Source organism: Maylandia zebra, linkage group LG22 (assembly GCF_041146795.1).
Source record: "Maylandia zebra isolate NMK-2024a linkage group LG22, Mzebra_GT3a, whole genome shotgun sequence".
Taxonomy (NCBI): domain Eukaryota; kingdom Metazoa; phylum Chordata; class Actinopteri; order Cichliformes; family Cichlidae; genus Maylandia; species Maylandia zebra.
Genome location: NC_135187.1, coordinates 36,583,131 through 36,605,124, shown reverse-complemented (window position 1 = coordinate 36,605,124; position 21,994 = coordinate 36,583,131). Strand labels below are relative to the sequence as shown.

The following is a 21,994-nucleotide window of genomic DNA, read 5'->3' as shown; positions in this document are numbered from 1 at the left end:
GATAAATATCCCCATTATCTCATTCTACATTAGTGCTGGGTCACATTACTGCATCCCCCGGACTCCCAGCCAGGGAAACTGCTCACACTCACACCATCAACATCAGCTAAGATAAGTTAGGTTTGCTGGTAGTGTGTGAGCTCGTTTGTTAGTTGAGGAAATTTGACCGTGGCCAATCTTTTCTTGCCAACAGGCTGCCAACAGTAATTCACATTTGTATTCTGGTCTGGTGCCAATTTGTTTTCATCTTCCTTCATGAAAAACAACAGTTTGATCACTTAAAAGGGAGTGAGTTGCAAACATAAGCAATTTTCGCTCTAATCTTTGTCAGCAGTCAGTTTGCTCAGCTGTATAGAGTGCATCTGCACAAAAAGGTGAAATTAGGCTAACAAGTAGACCTTGACTGATTAACTTTCTTTAATGAAATGGAAAATATGGAGGGAAGAAAGTTAAATGCAGGCTATAAAACCCATCCCAAAGGCTCATCTCGATGAACACTGCAACACAAATGAACATTGGAATTATTTATCAGTTTGACCTTAAAAACTGTGTTGCTCACCATGGTGACAGCAAACTACAAAGAAACTAAAGAGGTTTCTCCATATCTTCACTCAACTACCTGGAGTTTTAGACAGTGTATCTCAGAAATGCTGTGCAAATGTAAATAAAAACACAAAGCAGTAATTTGCAAATATTGAATCCATATATGAATCTCACAGAAAGCACAGACAATGTATTTCATGTAAAATGTTGGCTGATTTTCAATGTGACGCAGCAACATGTCTCAAAAGTTTGGACAGGGCTACAAAGGCTGGAAAATGAAGTATTTCTAAAAATACACACCTACAAGAACATTTAGATGTGGGTAAGGGTATTAAAATGACTGAGTACAGAACGTGTATCTTAGAGAGGCAAACTACTTCAGACGCAGATTAGCAGAGATTTAGCAATATGCAAAAACTCCCAAAATCTTGGAACAATTTCAGATTAAAATACATCAAATGAAACTGCAAATATTTGGGATCTACAACAATATCACAAGAACCCAAGAATCCAGAGGAATCTGTGTGCACAGTGGACAAGGCCAACATTCAATACTGGATGCCCATGATTGGGTCCTGCGCTAAAAAAAGAGGAAAAAAAGCATTATTCTGGAATGAAAAGGCAAAGATGTTTTTCTTCTGTTCGGTCAAAGGTCAAAGGTCAAAGGAACTAAAATCCGATTTGGGTAAGACATGGACGCTGCGTCCCGCAGGCTAAACGGGAGGCTTGTTATCGGCACTCATTTCAAAAGCCTGCATGTTGGCTGGTATGAGGTGCATCATCAATGATGACAAGTATACACAGGTTTCAAAGCAAAATATGCTCCCATCAGATTACATCTTTTTCAGGGAAACCTTGCTTATGTCAGCAAAACAATGCTAAACCACATTTATTACAACAGCATGGCCTCATAGTGGACGAGTCATGGTGCTGGAATGGACTGCCTGAAGCCCGGACCAAGGGTGGAAATTAAAAATTGATGCAACACAACACAGCCTGTTTTCTCCAGGACCGCAATTCCTTGAATGATGCATTTCACCTCTTTGTGGCCTTTAGATGATCCCCGGTCTTTGATGACCTCTAATTTAGAGTATTTTGTGCCTACAGTAAAGCTATCAGTCTTGCTGCTGGAAGTCGTGTATCTCACGGTTGTCACCTCTTTTCCATTTTTTCATTTTAAAACTGCCGTTTAACGTAAAACCTCTTGAGAAGAGTGTTTGTTTCTGCTGCCTGCTCAACTCCACAAATGCAACGCCACATTACTAAAGTTACTGCTTCCTTTTAAAGCCCCTTTTCCGTTAGTACCTGCTCGGATCGAAGCTGCGTGGTTGTCGCCATAGCAACGCACCCAAGCGTCCCGTGACGCAGTTAGTAAGTGACACAAACGCTACAAAAAAGATGGACGTCGAGGCGACGACATACCTGCTGCTCAGTCTGTGGCTTTGCGTGCATTGTTTTTTGCAACCATGTCCCTCGCTGCCCAGTTTCAAAACTGGCGGTTTAAATTTTCGTGAAAGAGACGCGCTCACGACTCATCGACTGACGCTACTGACGTCACATTTTAGTACCTGCTCGGATCACATGACGGCGTTTAGAGCAGACTAGCAGCAACTCAGGCACATTGCTGCCCCCAGCAGGTCAGGAGCCACGGTGGTTTGTGCATTGTTCAAATTTACACGCCACTTTATAAATTTTACCCACATTTGGCCAGTGGTGGCTGCTAATTTCCACCCCTGGTCCAGATTGTTCACATATTGAAAACATTTGGAGTATCATGAAAGAAAATTATGACCAAGAGCACCCAGGACTGTTGAGAAATCCGTCTCTAACCTGGGACAATTCCTAACTGTTTATAGGGGATAAATCCCCAAACCCACCTGAGATACGACAAAGTTTATTCCCTCTAAAGTGTTCATGGACCCCATTTGGTGAGATGAAGGTTCAAGTACTCTGAAAATTCTGCTTAATTAGATTAGATTAGATTAGATTAGATTAGATAGAACTTTATTAATCCCTCGGGTGGGTTCCTCTGGGAAATTTGATTTCCAAAAAAGCACAGCACCGACAGAAGTTACAGAGTTACAGAATATTATATATATATACACACACACACACACATATATATAAATACAGAGACAATATAAATAAAATATACGAAGGGGATAAATAGAATAAATAGGAATAAAAAATAAAAATACAAGTGAATTGCACATTTCAAGTATTGAGTCTATTGCACTGTTGACTATTTACAAAAGTATTGCACTAAAGGTATTGTACAGTGAGGTGAAGAGGCACTACAGCTTAGTTGTTCCCCCCTCCTTTGTCCTCCTGTTTCCCCTCCCTCTCCCCTCCAGAGAGGAGTTAAACAGTCTGATGGCGTGTGGGACAAAGATCTGTGTTTAATCTGTTTAATCTGTGTTTAAATGAACATATACAAACAATCATCCTTGGCTGCATATTTAATTATAGAAACATTGAATACCTTCTCAGGTGCTTCAAGAGTTTGGGGTATATTACCCATTCATACACACCATTCAGTGAGAGCTCGGTCAGCATTGCTGCCAACTCGATCTCGGTGGGTGTTGCACTTCGTCAGGCCTTCCCTTTTGTCACAGAGTCTAGTCATAATTTTTATGAACTGTAGGGGTAAGTGGAGGAAGGCTTCCGTTTGGTAGGCTCAGAATTTTATCTCTGCTTTTGTGGATGCTGTTGGCCTCATCAGGTGATGACCTCCACACTGAAGTGGTCTGCAGAACAGTTTAAAGCAGCAGAGATGAGAATTAGTCCAAGTCTGAGGCAGGAAAAGGCTGGAGTGCTCATTCTGGGCCAAGGACAAAATGTATGTCAGGGCCTGATACCCGATGATCTATGTTCCTGTTCCACGAGCTTTGGTTAGTGACCAAAATAATTAGATTGTGGGCAAAAGAGGTTGAAATCAGCTTGGAAGGGTGTCTGGCCTCTCCCCTTAGAGATAGGGTGAGAACTTCAGTCACCCTCAGCTGGCCTGGAAAAGCCTCAGTCCTCCCACCTGGATAAGTTGGAGGAAGTGTCTGATGAGAGGGAGCTCTGGGCTACTGTGCTTAAGCTGCTGTCCCTGTGACCTGGCTGCAGTTAAGTGGAAGAAAACAGATGGATAAACGGCATGGAGATAAAAAGGTGGACGAATATGCTAACCCTGCAGCCACCTTTCATGCCAACAATGGACAAGGAAGCTAAATGTTTCTTCCCCACACTGTGACAGCTGAACTGGTACGTGGATAAAGCCTTAATGAATTTAAACTGGTGCCTTTGATCATTAAAGGCGATTTGTTCCAACAGACAACTTTTCATATCGGACGTCATCATTTGGTTCTGAATACTGAACCTGTGCTCTGCTGCCATGATGGCGACTAAAATTCAAACATTATGTTTTTGCAGACCACCACCAGGGAAAATGATTCCCAACCGTCATGCCTCGCTCCCACTATAACGGAAGTTCACTTGCTTCCACCATTATAACCAAATCTGAGTGCCTAATCCACGCTCACAGGTTCTTGTCAGGCACACTCTCAGTGAAGTGCAAACCACAGAGGACAAGCAGATATAAAAACAAAATGGTGCAATAACACTGTGTGTGTGTGTGTGTGTGTGTGTGTGTGTGTGTGTGTGTGTGTGTGTGTGTGTGTGTGTGTGTGTGTGTGTGAGAGAGAGAGAGGGACAGACAGACAGAAGGGGAGTCGGCTATTTCAGTGCATTATAATTTCAGAGAGTGCAATGAGTCAGCAGAAGAGGAGAGCAAATGAGGAGAGGGTTTAAAAGAGAGAGACTACTAGGGAGGATGACAGATGGCTGGTGTAAAGGAGAGAGGAAAGGAGGCAAACTAGGCAAACTACAGAGCAGTGCTGAATAATATCCAGAGTCCAGAGGGCCCTTTGAAACAGCAGGGTGATGAAACCTCCTGTGCTTGTTGGCAGTGGAACAGCCCAGGGACCACGCAGCTCTGAGCGCCACAGCCAAGGTCTTACATAACAGGCAACAGCGCTGAAAGCTCCCATTCCAGCACCTCTTAAAGGTGAAGGCACATCAGCCACGAGCCAAAAAGACGGACAAACGCGCCTTTCTAGCTGCACATCTACGGTTAATGTTACATGTTAGTTACACTTGGAATGGAAAAAGTGTACGAACCTAAGATAAGAAAGAAGAACGTGAGTTTGAATATAAAGCTGCACAGTGTTCAATAGATGTTGTGAAAGCATATTTATACAGCTCCTTCCACTGTCATTCAACCTGCTCTACAATATATAAGATTTAAAACGTATCACAGCCCCGTGACACAGCTACCAATACATTTGTCACCATTACAAACACACATATATGTATCTACATACATAGGAAGAAAATATAAAATCCCCCAAGCCTGAAAAACAAAGAACAAATCCATGTTTACATTTTGTAGAGCTGGGTGAAAAACCCAATAAAACAACATCCTGCTGCTTTGTTTTGGTTTGCTGTCTTCTTCAGTTTAAAGTATCGCTGTCCACAGTGTCTCAATGGAAACACTCGACGCCATCTAAAGGTCTTTGCACACCTATAGTTCGTTACATTTGGTCAGTTGATAAGTTTGTAAACTTGTAGCTTTATCCCAGGGTTTTCTTCTCAGGGACAAAAACAGAAAAATGTGTCACTACACACCACATTTAGTCCTCGTATTGGTCAGATTTGTCTGGGGCAAGAGAAAGAAAGGCGGGTGCTGTGTCCCAGAATGCAAAGCATCCCTGGCTACAGGATGGCATTGAGCTAAAATACACCAGATACCTGGTGGACAACTCAAATCCCATCACACTATAAACCAACCGCTCCACAGACCACGTCCTCCGAAGGGTCTCGGTGTGGCTCTTTTGGTCCACATCAAAGTGCAGTCCCCACGTTCACAGGTAAATATGGTCTTTAGTGCTGTTATAGTGTTGCACACCTAATACTGACTTTTACTGCTGAGCCTTTTTATGGGCTCAAAATGTGGTCATAAATATTTTGTACTTGTAAATCAGGATTTGTATGTGTAAAAAGATTTGTGTGTGGACTTAGCCAAAAAAACCCTGCAAGTTACAAGTACGAATTCTGACCCTATTTTTCTTCCTTTCATCTGATTGGTCAATGTCATGTCAATCACAAATGTAACTATCCAATCAGAGAACAGATGGGTTTGGCTGTCGGAGGGGCGCTTTTTTGAACTGCAGGTCTTTGAAGGGAATAAATGCAGTGTTGCCAACATAGCGACTTTGTCACTATATTTAGCGAGTTTTCAGACCCCTTAGCGACTTTTTTGCTAAAAAAGACGTGAAAGCGCGTATCTCTTTTACTCTCAACAAGCAGCGGGTGCTGTAACGCAGTTAGTTCTTCTTTTACTGTTATGCTGTTTTGTGGATCACAAGGTTTAAAACTACTTATAAACACACACACACACAAAGTAACTCCACCAGAGCGCCTATTTCGGGTCACTTGCCGGTCCAAGCCCGGGTAAAGGAGCAGGGTTGGAATTGTGACATTAAAAAAAACAATAATTGCTAAAAGAAATTTAATTTGTAGCTCTAAATAAACTCTAAATGCATTTAGGGCATTTTTACTCACTTTATGTCTCTTCCACGATGTTATTTCTCTCTCCAACAACATAGGTTACAATTAGATTAGCATTACCAATTATGCAAATTAGGCGATGACGTCATTTAGCGACTTCTAGCGACTTTTAGGACAACCAATAGCGATTTTCCTTACTGAGGAGTTGGCAACACTGAATAAATGCCCTTTTACATGCCTGCCCAGCGTTTTCCTTCATCACCACGAAGGAAAACAGTCTGTGGTTGTCTGAGTTTGGTGATTTTTTGTGTCACAGGTTTACGTGCTTAATACAGGGACCTCCAGAGCCTTTTCAACAGCGCTGCAGACCTCGGGAGAGGGGGCAGTGTTGTGGAAATGGCACAGTCTTCACTAGTGGGGATAGTTACAAAGCCTTCTTCATTTTGAATTAGCGATACGTTTTTATTGAACATTTGAAGATAAAAAAACAGAAACTCTTGTAGAGGACATAAAGTCAGAGATAGAAACGACAAGGAGCAGGTGAATCTAGTACAGGTAGAGCTGCCGAAAAACCCCACAGAGCTCAGCAGCCAGGACCGGCAAAAGTGACCCGAAATAGGCACTCTGGTGGAGTTACTTTCTCTGTGTGTGTTTATAAGTAGTTTTAAACCTTGTGATCCACAAAACAACATAACATTAAAGAAGAACTGACTGCGTTACAGTCAGTGCGGGAGCAGCGGCTTCACTCATTTGCAGTTTGGACGCAAAGATGTGAACATCTCCTACCCTGATAGCAGCTGCGTGAGGACTATCCTCCGCCTGTGAGCGCTTTGGCACGGGTGAGGTGCCCACGGCAGCACCTGCTGCTTGTTGAGAGTAGGAGCGATGCGCGCTTTCATGTCAAAAAGTCATTATAAATAAGTCTCCAATAACACCAGAAAAAGTCGCCAGATTTGTTGCTAGTCGCTTTTTAGAAAAAACGAACAAATATAGAAAGGATTCATGGACATTATTGTAGAAAGTTGAACACTTAAAAGGAAATTCTGTTACTAAGACTTCATAAAAAATATTTATAATGATCGATTTTATATGTGGAGGACACAGACAGTCAGCGGTCCCTAACCCCCGGGCCACGGCCCGGTACCAAACGACTCACAGACCGGTACCGGGCCGTGAGAGTTGAGGCTAATAATTAACTCGGTTTCCCTGGGTCTTTGCCGTGTTGTAGTTGTGTGTCTTATTTTGAAAGAAAGGTTTACACGTTACCATAGCGACCAGAGCGCATTATGGAGGATGTTACTCTCAGTCTTGACTGGCTAATAAAGTTACACCATTACACAGTTAATTCGCGTTTATTGTTATATTTACAAAATACCACCGTTTTTGTCGTATCATGTTATTTTGTTGCATTTATCCGCCACACCGTGAAAATACTGTCTGACGTTAAACCGGCCAGTGGAGCAGCGAAGGTTGGGGACCGCTGCTCTACAGCCGTAATCAATCCCGGCCCTTTCAGTTGTAATGAGGCTTGCTGTTTACGCTTCAGTGCCAGGCAGTCAGCAACAAGGTGATCCTTTAATAACAGTATTCACCATCATGTGGACGTGAGGGGGTCTCACGACCAGACTCAAGCCTCGCACGGCGCAACTCGACATTAACGTCACCTTGTGTTCATTTACGAACATTATTCATCTCTCGGGTAAGGATGCTTAAAATCCTCCAATAGCATTAGCTCACGAGGTGACTCATAATCATCATTAACTGTCTAATTAGTGACCTGAGCTGTAAAGCAGGGCTGGGAGAGCTGCGTTCACATGTTGGTGCCATACTCTGCGCCCTTCTCTAAACAAACGCTTCTTATAGCAAAGACACTGTCCTTCATTTCAGCTAAACTTCCACTCGAAGACGTTCAAACGATGCCTGGAGCGCAAAAGACCGCAGTACAGCCAGGTGGGCGTGTCTCAGTAGCTATGCCATGAAAACTACACAGAAAAGCCGCACGTGAAGTCAACGCGAAGCATGCGCATGCGCCACGGCCAAAGGCGCTGAACGTTCGAACCGACGTCACGTCAGGTCCCCTGATGGTCAAAAGTACACAACTATCCAGATCTAGTGTGAGGACGGAGAGTGAAAGATTGGAAAAAGTGATCATTTGTGCAAAGCTGTCGCCAAAACGTGAATTCACGGACGAGATTGTGGAAACATGAACGTGGTAGGGCTCTGAAAAATTGATCAGACCACCTCTCATCAATATTTTAGACATTTTGAAAATGCAATAATTGCAATGATTATATGTGAGAAGCTTAGTGGTACTGGTGGACTAACTGTTACAGAAGCATCCAAAATGAGCACCAATACTGTTTGTGCAGCTGTGACAAAAACCTTACATTGGCTGCTGGTCTAATTCTTGTTATTTTGGATGTGTAACGCCTGCTCCCTGACATCTGTCTGTTCTTTCTAGATCCCATTAGATGAACGTGCTGAACCGAGGTGCAGTCATCTCAGCGTGCCTCTGTTTAGATTTGGAGACATTGAACGATGCCTCAGAAACTATTTAGACGATTTATCGCTCAGGTAAGTCACAAGCTCAAAGTCAGCGAGACAGTTACCAGCATACACAGACATATTCACTGGTTACAGGTTTGTTTCGCTCAACCGTTCTCAATGTTTTTCTTTCAGACAGTGGACGGCATTAGCCACCGATGACGTCTCCTCGGATGTCGTCGATCTGCTGACCGAGATGTGCCGAGCACTCATAGGGCACATTAGCACCGTAGTGTATAAAGTCATACGCCGACAGGTTTCATGCTGCCCACATCGCCATGATCGTGGAGACAAAGAAAGCTCCGCTGACCGGTAAATCTAAAGCTTGCTTTATTAAACAGTTTCATTCAACAACAACAACAACAACAATCTTTATTTATAGAGCACATTTAAAAGCCAACGGCATGCCAAAGTGCTTAACATAAAACAAATGAACACAAGTATAATTTCATAAAAACAAAAAATAAAAGTGTAAAATTTGTTCACAGGAAAAAGCCACCAATAGAAAAAAGTATAACTATAGCACAATATAACTATGCCATCAAAACACAATGGCGATATGACATGCACAGCGCAAATAAAAGCATGATAGGAAAATTAATAGAATAAATCGCTGCAAACAAGGCCAGCATTTAACCGGTAGAAAACGCAAGATACGCTTTAAGCCGTGATTTAAAAGATTGAATAGAGTCAGACGCCCGGATGCCAATTGGAAGGTTGTTCCACAACCAACAGTAACTGTGAGGATGATCTTAAAGCCCTAGCAGGAACATATGAGCTTAAGAGTTCCTTAAGATAGCTCGGTGCTGTGTTGTTAGTGATTTTAAAAGTAAACAGCAGAATTTTAAATTGGATACGGTATTTCACAGGCAACCAGTGCAAATCAGCTAGGACGGGAGTAATGTGGGCAAACTTCCTAGTTTTGGTTAGAATGCGTGCAGCAGCATTTTGGACTGTCTGTAATCTGTGAAGGAGGGCAGAGTGGAGACCAAAATAGAGTGAATTGCAGTAATCCAGTCTCGAAGTTACAAAGGCATGGATGAGCTTTTCCAGGTCTTTATGCGGGATATACTGCCTGGCCTTAGAAATAAGGCGGAGTTGGTAAAAACTGGATCTAACAACAGCAGACACTTGTTTATCAAGTTTAAAAGAGCTGTCAAGTAACACGCCCAGATTCCTAACAGTGTCGGAAAAGGAACTAGCGAGAAAACCAAAAGCATCACGAAGTTTGGCACGGAGAACGTTACTGCCAAAGACCACAATTTCAGTTTTCTTATCATTGAGGATAAGAGTATTTGCCAGGAGCCATTGCTTGACCTCACACATGCACTCTCGAAAACAATTCAAGGACAAAGCTAGGTCATCATTTAACTCAAAGTAGATCTGAATGTCATCGGCATAATAATGAAAAGCGATGTGATATTTCTCAAAGATAGCGCTTAAAGGAAGCATGTACAATGAGAACAGAGTAGGGCCTAACACAGATTCAGTCTTTCTTCTTCTTAGACGTTTTACATGAGATGGTTCATCGGGTAATCCTGGTGACGGAGGGGTTTTTCAGAGGACACAGCATTGCTTCGTTTACATCACGTGTGAAGTCGTCCATGTGGTTTCTTTTAATGACGCCTGTAGATTTGGACAAAGCAGTGATAGTGTGGGAAGATGACTACGTTTCTCTTCTCTCCCTTTTCAGGATGAAGGTTGAACCTCTGCTTGATGGGTGCAGTGACTGCAGGGTGACAGAGGATGATATTCAGGCCAGCCTCAGAAACATCTTTCATTACTGCTTCGGTTGGGTCTTGGGTTTTGGGCAACGGCGGTCTTGTGACTCAGACAAACTACTGACTTTATTTTCAGTGTCGATTGCAAAGAACGTAAACTCAGCCCTGAGTCGTATCACAGGGTCCACGTCCTTGCAATCAGATAGATCCACATCCCCAACAAACTTTGTTGGGATGGTTCACAGTGTAGCGAACATTTTAAAGGACTTTACAAAGACCTTAGCTCCCCCTTTTGTAGATGGTGAGAGTCACAGCTACAGCATTGTTGACTCGCCAAACTCTGAGGAAGATGACGACTTTAAACCAGAGTCTGCAGAGACTTTTAAAAGCACACAGACTCCAGCTTGTGTAGGTGAGGGAGATGTGGGTAGCGAGGGCAACAGTGATGCATTTCAAATCACTGATGTCCAAAATCTTGACCGTGAGAGTTCAGAGAGTGAAGAAAAATGTAGCGACGCCCCGCAGTGCTCGTCTGGGGCGCTTCCTGCGCCCGCAGAGACCGATACCTTTCTCACTTTGTGTCTTGCAAATTTAGTCGCTCACGTTTCTGAGAAAACACAAACAACTGCTGTAAAGCTGAATTTTCAGCAGATAGTGACTGATATAAGAGAGAAGATTGGGGGAGACTTGACTCCTCTAAAAACTGTAAAAAACTTGTACATCATAATGTACAAAGACCTGTGTCGCATATTTGGATCCAAATACGTGCTTCAGTTTGTGATGGAAAAGGGTGACGCGACTTTTGTAGCAGCCGTTGTGGAGCTATTAAAAGCAGAGCTAAAAGCATCGAGCGGCTCCGGTCACGCGCTGAGACGTTTAGAAAGTAACAAAAGCGTTTCTCCAGCCAGTGAGAACAAAACGCAACAATCTGCCAGTGAGGACAACGCACAAAATGGATCCTCAGGTTCCCAGAAAGACAGGCCGAGAAACTGTGTCGTTAGGGCCCTCGCTTCTTTTTGTAGACCTTTGAGGAGGCTGTTCAGAAACAGAGTGACAGAGTGATTATCTTCATAATTACTCACAGAATTTGCTTCTTAATTTGGAAATAAAATGAGCAGAAAATGACACAAATGTGTTTGTCAGATCATTTAATTGTTAAATGTGTATAATGGTTTGTAGTCTCATCAGTCACAATGTAGAGACAATCGCACAAACTCGATTTAGTCAGAGCACTTTGAGTTGGTTTTGTCATTGTAGGTTAAATGTAGATATTTATTCTAGATATTGGGCACAAAGGCGTCCTCAGCTCTGTAACAGAGAGGTGTTGGCTCAGTGTGGAAATGTCCTGATGACATCAGTACTTTTGATTCTAGCCTGACTGATCAAGTTCCAGTTAAAGGGTTTTGACTGTCTTGAGAGACGGCACATTGTAGACAGAGACATATTCATAACTGTAAAACTCAAGAAACAGTCTGAGGCTACGTTCACTCTGCAGGTCTTGATGCTCAATTCAGATTTTTTTGATCAAACGCGCTCTAGTGTGAACGCTCAGAGCGGCCGCGTGCACAAAAGAAGACGTCACACACGACGCTCTGTTTAGACCCAGAGCAACAGGATGTGTGACTGATGGCCTTAATGTAAAGACTTCAGACTTCACGTTTCCCAGTTTTGCTTTAAGTTATAAAGTTTTGTTATTTATGTAGCCCAGTGGCAAACAGATGGAATTAGAGACTGTTTATTGTAATTATTATTAAAGGTGTTTTATTTTGTTCAGTTAAAAGCACTCATGATTGGAGAGAGACTCTAAAGAAAAAATCCAAATTATTTTGTATGGAATTGCATTATTTGTGTTATTTATTTATTTATTTTCTCAAAGGTTATTTTTTGACCTGGATACAAATGCAGTCCAACCAATGGGATTGTTTGTCCCGCCTTGTTTTTCATGTTTGGTTGCGCTGCTAAGGCTGCTTAGACCACACGCGCCATAGCAGTACCTGTGGGGAAAACGTGGTAGCTGTTGAAACAGCGAAGCTGTTGGTGTCTGCTTGATTAGCCGCCAGATTTGGATAGCCGAAGCTAGTTTTATGAATACGAAGTGCTTTGCACTGGTGAGTAACGAAACTGTTATAGCCGCTGATCGGCATCCTGAAATGTTAATGTTGTTCGCTTCAAAAAACAAACGCTAATGGTGACGGTACTATGCAAGTAGCTAGCGAGTGTGCTAAACGCTCACTCCCGTTGTTAAGCGTTAGTTGAGAACTTATTAGCTGTTGTTAGGTTAAGGAAAAAACAGTATGTCTATCTGTTGTATTGAAATGTTTTATTGTGTTACTTTTATTCATCACTGTTGTTACTTGACAGTGAGCAGAGTATATTGAGTTTGCTGCTTTTAATGAGCAGTGTGAATTGCTTTAATGATTGGTGATAGCTACATTGCCATGTAATGAAAACGTTTAGAATTTGATTAGTTGTACAACATTAGAAATTGAAACACATTTTGTTCATGATTTATACTTTAAACAGAAGTGTTAGTTAAGTGTGAACCGTGTTCATTTGAAGTAATTCTGACCTCACTCTTAGGTCAGGTTTTTTGAGTTGGAGAAATGAGCCGAGACTCCTCGGAGAACATTGGATTACAGACTTTGTGGAAATCCGCAGAAGAGGAATAATTTTCCATTGCAATGGATGGCGAGCCACAGCCCATTTGGAATTGAATCTTGAAGTCTGGTTGCCTGAACTGTGGTAGGACAAAACAGTGCAAACCATACATCGATCGTGGACTGAACTCACACCAATAACTCACCAGATCACCAAACAGGCCTGATCTGGATCCTATTGATACTTTAAAAGACCCGGGTCTAACATTCTTTTCTTTTTTTATTTTGGGTATCTGTGCGCGCACACACAATTTTGGTTGTTATTGTAAAGGCAATACAGTGCACAAATTTCAAATACAGTTGAACTATTGCTTCATCATTTGCAGTTGTGTTTTCATTGTGGTTACCCATCCTCTGGGCTCCTGTCGTTCCTGAAATCTTCTGATTTGCCCATTGTTTATATATTTTGTTACATACTGGTTACATTTACATTTGTCCTAATAATGATCCTTACTGCTGTTTCAGAGGAGCGCTGCTTCTAGCTGCAGATTTCTGTCAGAATCTGCAGATTATACAGTACAAATAAAATGTTCACGTTTCTCCAACGCTGTCTTCCCAGCAGTTTCCCTGGATAGAAGCGTTCACCATGTCGGGCGCTGATAGTCGGCGTCTGTCTTGTGTCGGTGACGTAAAAGACGGATTTAATGCGACGTGACCATCAAACAGCAGTCGCTTTCTAAAACATCAGATATGTATCGGATTCAGCACCACATACCAAAGTGACCCAGATCGGATTTGAAGATATCGGATTTGTGCCATTCACACCGTCACACCATGATTGGATAGATGGGTCGCAGAGGGTCAAAGAAGTCGGATTTGATGCGCTTTCCCCTGCATCCGATGTGAAAGGACCTTTATGCTGCGCACTGTGACTCACAGCAATGGTCCCGGGTCAGCCCAGACTTTGTGTTAAACTAATCCTAAAATAATAATGGTATTTCTAACCACTGATATAGCACAACTTTATCCTTTCAACAGCTGCTGAAAGTTAGGGGACCTAGCTGCTATCGGATATTTATATAGAGATCCTCCAGCTTCAAACTGTATCACCCTTCAAGGACCTGCAGTCCAAAAAAGCACCCCTCCGACAGCCAAACCCATCTGTTCTCTGATTGGATAGTTACATTTGTGATTGACATGACACTGGCCAATCAGATGAAAGGAAGAAAAATAGGGTCAAAACTTGTACTTGTAACTTGCAGGGTTTTTTTGGCTAAGTCCACACACAAATCTTTTTTACGCACACACAAATCCTGATTTACAAGTACAAAATATTTATGACCACATTTTGAGCCCATACCTTTTCATTAGTAAGGATACGCTTCACAGAATATGACAGACTTCACTGAAACTTTCAGGACTGAGCACTGAGGTGGATGAACACATCAACTGTTGACCATTTGTTAATACCAACAACTACAACTACTACTAGAATTATGATCATTATTATACAGTATTGTAGAGATATACAAAGGGGGAAAGTGAGTTTATTTATCGTTGATTTATTATTATGCCTCCTCAACAGGTGAACTGAGCATGTGCAGTACAGACAGAGGCTGTGATTATATAAACTGTGATGGACATCTTTCACAAAGATGGGGCAGACTTGTTGAGGTGCAACCTTTGCTCACAGATTTGAGCAGATGACCCACAGACTGTAAGGCTGCTGCACAGCTTTGAATTCCCCACACAAAAGCATATTTGCAGTTGTGCTCTGGCATTGTTTAAGGGCGTGTGATATTCACCTACTTGTTTATTTAAAAAGGTAAACGGTGTCCTTTTAATCTGACTGCTTTGGCTAAGCCTTCTCTTTAACTCTAACAGTAACTCCATTACAGCCTGTGCTAGAAACACAATTCAGAAAGACGATTTTACTGCACATCACATCAGGTAAATGTTTAACTTTATGTGCTAGAGAGAAAATTCAAGAAAGAGAGATTTGAGTTATTTTGTAAATTTATAGGCAAGGCAAGGCGAGTTTATTTGTATAGCACAATTCAACAACAAGGTGATTCAAAGTGCTTTACAGAGACATTAGAAACAAAAACAAATAAAAAGTTTTTATTTTATAGCCAAAAGTACAAAATAAGCCCAGAAGGCCTGTGTGACACTTGGGTGACAAACAGTTCATTCTGTTCAATAGAAAATCTCTGGTTTAGGATAAACTGACCAGTCTAGACAAATATATACAGGTCAGAAACAGTCATTCCTCCCTGGCTATGCACATCAACAGGTAACAGGAATTTTACATCAGGTCCATTCTGTGCCAATGCCAAAGACATCAAGCCTCCCTGATGGTAGTGAATCATTGGTAATTAGCTGGAGTAGCCAGCCACTGTTGCTTGTGGAGAAATCAGTATCCTCCACATCCTTCACAGCTCTTACAGACTGGTACCCAGTGGGTTTACTGGGTCTTAATACCCTCTTAACGCTCTTACCCTGATAGTCCATGTGGTACTGATACTCTACAAGCATAATCATGTGCCTTCTTACCCCTACTCACCCAATCACACCAAAGAGCAGCACAGCCAGGGGCAGAAAGCAAAAATGAAGGCTTTTACTTCTCCTCTCACTCTATCGCCATGAATAATTCAACTCCATCTAAGCCTGAGACCATTTTTTTTCTCCAACGTTCCCTGAAGCATGAAAAGACAGCGCAGACTCCACGGTGGCTGCCAGGGGGTTCATAAGCTCCTCATACCTAACATAAATCCACTCCTGATTACAATAAGATCACATTAGGCCATACAACCAGAGCTCGTGCTGTAAGCACAGATGTGCATATAGTGTTTAAAAGGCACACAGGGCCCTGTGTTATCTGCTCAGGAATACTACAGAAACTGATAAACTACATGACAAATCTGCTGACAAAACAGTTCAAGTAATTCTACAAAAACAACCCATTTAAATATCAGCAGAGCTGAATGTGACCAGTTAAATGATCTCAGTGCACAGAGCGGACCAGCAACTCCCGTGACCTGAAACTGAAGCGGAAGAGTAAAAAAAACCTTTCCAACTTATCCTTTACACTTGAGCATCAACATATACCACGCAAGCAAAAAACTCAACTCCGAGCAAATTAAACATGAATATGAAGAGATGCTAAATGTCAGACTTCAAACTTTGCTTTTTACCATTTTGCACAAATGTCACATTCCAGCTGGAAGCCAAACAACCATCGAGGACAAACTCAAATGAACAGCAATACACAAAAATCAAATGGGAATGGAATATTTCTTGCAGCACAGCAAATACAACACCTGCCAGCTGAGGTACTCTGTTCTCCTTCAACATGAAAGGAATGAAGAAAACTTACCTGTGGTGGTGTCAGTGGATGGTTCCCATTATCCAATCACATAGAAGAAGAAAGAAAACAAACAAATCAGTTTCTTGTGTCAGTCAGCCCTCCTGTTTCAGATGCATAACCTCATTCGCTGCATGACGAATTATTCTTTCCTAAGAACTAGGGCCGTGCGATATGACCAAAATCTCATATCCCGATATAAGACATCTATCGTCCGATAACGATATAAATCACAAAAATGTAACATTTTCTGTAAATTCTGTGAATCTCGGGCAGCTCAACTTGCGTGAAGTGTTTCCAGCTGGGCGTCGTGTAGCTGGAGTGTTGTAACCGATGCATGAAACGATACATTTTTAGACATAAGTTGTAACGGCCGCCATTTTCTTTGTGAGTATTTATTACACGGCGTGCTGCGGGGAGAAGACGTTTGAGTCTAAGGTTTATTTGGAGCACCTGGCGGCTCTTTTTTGCTTCTCATCCGTAAATACTCTGCATACTCTTTCACGTGGTTCAGTTTATTTTGAAAAGTCTCAACAGGATCTTGACCTTTATTGTGTAAGGTTTATGTGGAAAATAAACAAGCGGACATGCGATGGTTTTACCGTCATTGTTGCTAACGACAACCCATAAAAACAGGTGCTAGTGTGGTTATATTAAATATAAGAGAAAGAGAGAACTTTAAGAAATTAATATAGCCACTACAGTGACCATCAAAACATGAAAAAATATTGCCGTAACAGTTTATTTTGCGACACCACGAAACAAACGATAGCGTAAAATGTAACGATGGACGTTTTTATATCATCATACGATATATATCGTTATATCGAACTGCCCTTCTAAAAACGATTGGCTTTGCTCAAAGAAACCAGTCTGCTTATTCCAATGAATTGAGCGTTAAATACTAGGGGTGCAACGATATTCGTATCGATATTGAACCGTTCGATACAGTGCTTTCGGTTCGGTACGCATATGTATTGAACAATACAAAGTTTTTAATTTATTTTATCAACTTTCCTTCTGACGATGCTGTCTGTGTTGAGAGCTCAGTGGATCTGCGTTCGACTACTCCGCCTAGGCTGCACTGTCGAGCGCAGATCCACTGAGCACAGCGCAAGCTAGCAAGACAGAAGTTAAGCTCCCCTTGCAACATGGCAAATTGAACCTCCCCCACCCTCATTCAGATCTGGCGTTTGGAACTATTTTGGTCTTCATGTGACGTATGACCCTGAAGGTAAGCGAGTCATGGACTAAAGTAAAACAGTATGTTGGATGTGCCACGCAATGCTCAATTACATGGGTGGGAGCTAGTGTGTTAGCGCAGTTAGCTCGTTAACATGTTGGCCGTCCAGCCCCACGCACGGGGCGATCCGCGGTAGCTCGTTAACGGAGATTTGGTGTTAACGTCATTTCAGATTTACGCTGACAGCACTAGTGTGAACACAACGAATATGACTGCACATTTACTCTGACGTCATCCTAGTGCAAAGACAAGTGGAAGCAGACAAAAACAACAAGCACGCATGCTACAAACTTTACCCGAGTCATTTAGACAGCTGTTAGCACAGGATTCTCCTTATGGGGACCTGATATGTTTAATATGCTGCTGAGAATATAGCCCAGAAGAAGCGTATAGTATAGCTTTTATTTTGGAAAGAGCCATTTCTCTGTAATAAACTCTCTTTTCCAAAGATGAGTGGTATGTATATATATATATATATATATATATATATATATATATATATATATATATATATATATATATATATATATATATATATATATTAGGGGTGCAACGATACACAAAATTCACGGTTTGGTTCGGTTCGATACTTTGGTGTCACGGTTCGATATTTTTTCGATACAAAAAAAATGTTCATGCATTTTTAATTTGTCATTTATTAAAATTATAAATATATATTTTAACTCAAAAGTACAGTTTTTAAATTTAACCCTAACCCTTGTGCGTGTTTTTTATTTTGACAGCGAATGCGCACCTGCGGACCACTTATGTGCAGCCCTGGTTATTTAGCTCGTCATATTGCAGCCACAGAAATTCTTTTGTCCATGAAACCATAAAGCTGCACTTTCTTTTTGCCTTATAGTCTGATTTGTCATAACTTCTCCGTTTTGTGGTAAGCTTTTCTTTGGCTGTCACTTCTTCACCCTGACCTGTCTTATTTGGCTCAGCAGAACTGAAATGCTTTTACACACGCACTCACATAAGCTCAGCGATTCTCTGCGCGATCAACCTCTCACATGTTTAAGCTGCGGGAGATTTCACTTGTCATGTTTGCATAGTAAGCTAACGATTAATAAGACGATGTCAGAGGAATTGGTGCACAAATTATCATCACTCACAGATCAGTGCTGTCGCTCTCTATACACAGTTCGCACGATTGCAAAGTGAAAGCAAAAAACAAGCGCAAATTCAAACGCGATTTCAATATGTCACATATTGACAGTGGCTCACCCAATGACATAATTACCCAGCTACATTTCTGAAAGAATGCAAAAGCATTGACATATATTTTTCCTTCCTACAATAGCCCGACAGGCAGGGCAGAGATAGATTTTGGTAGCCCGACTGAAAAAATCGCTAGCTCCGGGACGTCGGGCTAGCGATATTGCAAGCCCTGTATCTGATTGAGGAATCACTCATCTTTGGAAAAGAGAGTTTATTACAGAGAAATGGCTCTTTCCAAAATAAAAGCTATACTATCCGCTTCTTCTGGGCTATATTCTCAGCAGCATAAGGAGAATCATGTGCTAACAGCTGTCTAAATGACTCGGCTAAAGTTAGTAGCATGCTTGTTGTTTTTGTCTTTGCACTAGGATGATGTCGGCGTAAATGTGCAGTCATATTCGTTGTGTTCCCACTAGTGCTTTCAGGTTAATCTCGTTGAAATGACCTTAACGCCACAACACGGTAAATCTCCGTTAACGAGCTACCGCCGATCGCTCCGTGCATGGGGCTAGACGGCCAACACGTTAACGAGCTAACTGCGCTAACACACTAGTTCACACCAATGTAATTGAGCATTGCATGGCACATCCAACATACTGTTTTACTTTAGTCCATGACTCGCTTACCTTCAGGGTCATACGTCACATGAAAACCAAAATAATTCCAAACGCCAGATCTGAATGAGGGTGGGGGAGGTCCATCTTGCAAGGAGAGCTTAACTTCTGTCTCGCTAGCTTGCCCTGCGCTCTTCCTTCTGACGATGCTGTCTGTGTTGAGCGCTCAGTGGATCTGCGCTCGACAGTGCAGCCTAGGCGGAGCAGTCGAACGCAGATTCACTGAGCGCTCAACACAGACAGCATCGTCAGAAGGAAAGTTGATAAAATAAATTACAAATGTTGTATTGTTCGATACATATGCGTACCGAACCGAAAGCACTGTATCGAACGGTTCAATATCGATACGAATATCGTTGCACCCCTAGTGTGTGTGTATGTATATATATATATATATATATATATATATATATATATATATATATATATACATACACTCAACAAAAATATAAACGCAACACCTTTGTTACTGCTCCCATTCCCCATGGGATGGACGTAGAGACCTAAAATTCATTCCAGATACACAATATAACCATCCCTCCCAAACAGTGGTCACAAATCAGTCCAAATGTGTGGTAGTGGGCACATCTGCTATATTGAGATAATCCATCCCACCTCACAGGTGTGCCACATCAGGATGCTGATCTGACATCATGAGTAGTGCACAGGTGTACCTCAGACTGCCCACAACAAAAGGCCACCCTGGAATGTGCAGTTTTGTCTTACAGCAAAATGCCACAGATGCCACAAGCAATGAGGGAGCGTGCAATTGGCATGCTGACAGCAGGAATGTCAACCAGATCTGTCGCCCGTGCATTGAATGTTCATTTCTCAACCATAAGCCGTCTCCACAGGCGTTTCAGAGAATATGGCAGCACATCCAACCGGCCTCACAACCGCAGACCTCGTGTAACCACACCAGCCCAGGACCTCCACATCCAGCAGGTTCACCTCCAAGATCGTCTGAGACCAGCCACCCAGACAGCTGCTGGAACAATTGGTTTGCACAACCAAACAATTTCTGCACAAACTGTCAGAAACCGTCTCAGGGACGCTCAACTGCATGCCCGTCGTCCTCATCGGGGTCTTGACCTGACTCCAGCTCGTCGCCGTAACAGACTTGTGTGGGCAAATGCTCACATTCGATGGCGTCTGGCACGTTGGAGAGGTGTGCGCTTCACGGATGAATCATGGTTCACATTGTTCAGGGCAGATGGCAGCTGAGAATGTCCCAGTTCTTGCATGGCCAGCATACTCACCGGACATGTCACCCATTGAGCATGTTCGGGATGTGCTTGACCGGCGTATACGACAGCGTGTACCAGTTCCCACGAATATCCAACAACCTCGCACAGCCATTGAAGTGGAGTGGACCAACATTCCACAGGCCACAATTGACAATCTGATAGACTCCATGCGACGATGTGTTGCACTGCATGAGGCAAATGGTGGTCACACCAGATACTGACCGGTTCTGGGTCCCCAGACCCCCAATAGCGCAAAAAAACTGCACATTCCAGGGTGGCCTTTTGTTGTGGGCAGTCTGAGGTACACCTGTGCACTACTCATGATGTCAGATCAGCATCCTGATGTGGCACACCTGTGAGGTGGGATGGATTATCTCAATATAGCAGATGTGCCCACTACCACACATTTGGACTGATTTGTGACCACTGTTTGGGAGGGATGGTTATATTGTGTATCTGGAATGAATTTTAGGTCTCTACGTCCATCCCATGGAGAATGGGAGCAGTAACAAAGGTGTTGCGTTTATATTTTTGTTGAGTATATATATATATATATATATATATATATATATATATATATATATATATATATATATATTTATAATTTTAATAAATGACAAATTAAAAAAGCATGAACATTTTTTGTATCGAAGAAATATTGAACTGTGACACCAAAGTATCGAACCGAACCGTGAATTTTGTGTATCGTGGCACCCTTATTAAATACATTTATGTATACATGAAGATATCTTTGGACCGACTTTGGACCAATATCTTCTTCAAAGCCCAACCAAACTGACAGGCGCCAAAAACTGAAACATTTCATAAGCAGTGAGACATGAAAATTTTCACATGAAGAATATTATTATCAAAAACATAATTTTGGGTTACAAGAGACAAATATCTTCAGAAATCAAACTTCTGAAATATCAGTACTGGCGTTGGCTGTCTGGTAAAGGCGAGGTTTGTGCAGCTGCTCTGCACGCGGTGAACAGACACCACATCTATGATGAAATGCTGCCGGCAACAACAGTGAAGGAAGTGTGTGTTTGAACCCCACCACACAGGGTTCGCTGCCGTGGACGAAGCAAACACGCCTCTTTGTAGTAAATGACAGATATAACATTTTCCAATCACAGTCGGGTGGGTATTCATTTATTACTTATCTCTGCAAAAACTGATGATGTAATAAAGCCTCCATTTGTTGCACAACACAGTTCTTCATAAAGGAAGCTGCGACACAGCCTGTCTGTCTCGTTAACACAGTTATCGTTGTGGTCGCTTAGTTAACATTATATAAACGTTTAGATGAACTCGTGTATCACAATAAATGGATCCTGACTG

At 42.1% G+C, this 21,994-nt stretch overlaps 2 protein-coding genes and 1 long non-coding RNA gene across 4 annotated transcripts in view; 2 read left to right on the top strand and 1 right to left on the bottom strand.

Moving 5' to 3' along the window:
- The window catches only part of thrb (thyroid hormone receptor beta), a 122,989-nt gene that overhangs the window by 74,096 nt on the left and 26,899 nt on the right, over positions 1 to 21,994 (bottom strand). The gene's annotated exons all lie outside the window — the stretch shown is intronic.
- LOC106675132 (uncharacterized) lies at positions 7,320 to 11,423 on the top strand. The gene is made up of 5 exons (XM_076879059.1): positions 7,320 to 7,795; positions 7,984 to 8,308; positions 8,558 to 8,670; positions 8,776 to 8,952; positions 10,334 to 11,423. The coding sequence occupies exons 2-5, from the start codon at positions 8,300 to 8,302 to the stop codon at positions 11,421 to 11,423; spliced, it is 1,389 nt and encodes a 462-aa protein (XP_076735174.1). The 5' UTR covers positions 7,320 to 7,795; positions 7,984 to 8,299.
- On the top strand, positions 12,085 to 13,334 carry LOC143414529 (uncharacterized). Its single transcript, XR_013095154.1, has 2 exons — positions 12,085 to 12,469; positions 12,942 to 13,334. It is a non-coding gene; the product is annotated as an uncharacterized LOC143414529 (long non-coding RNA).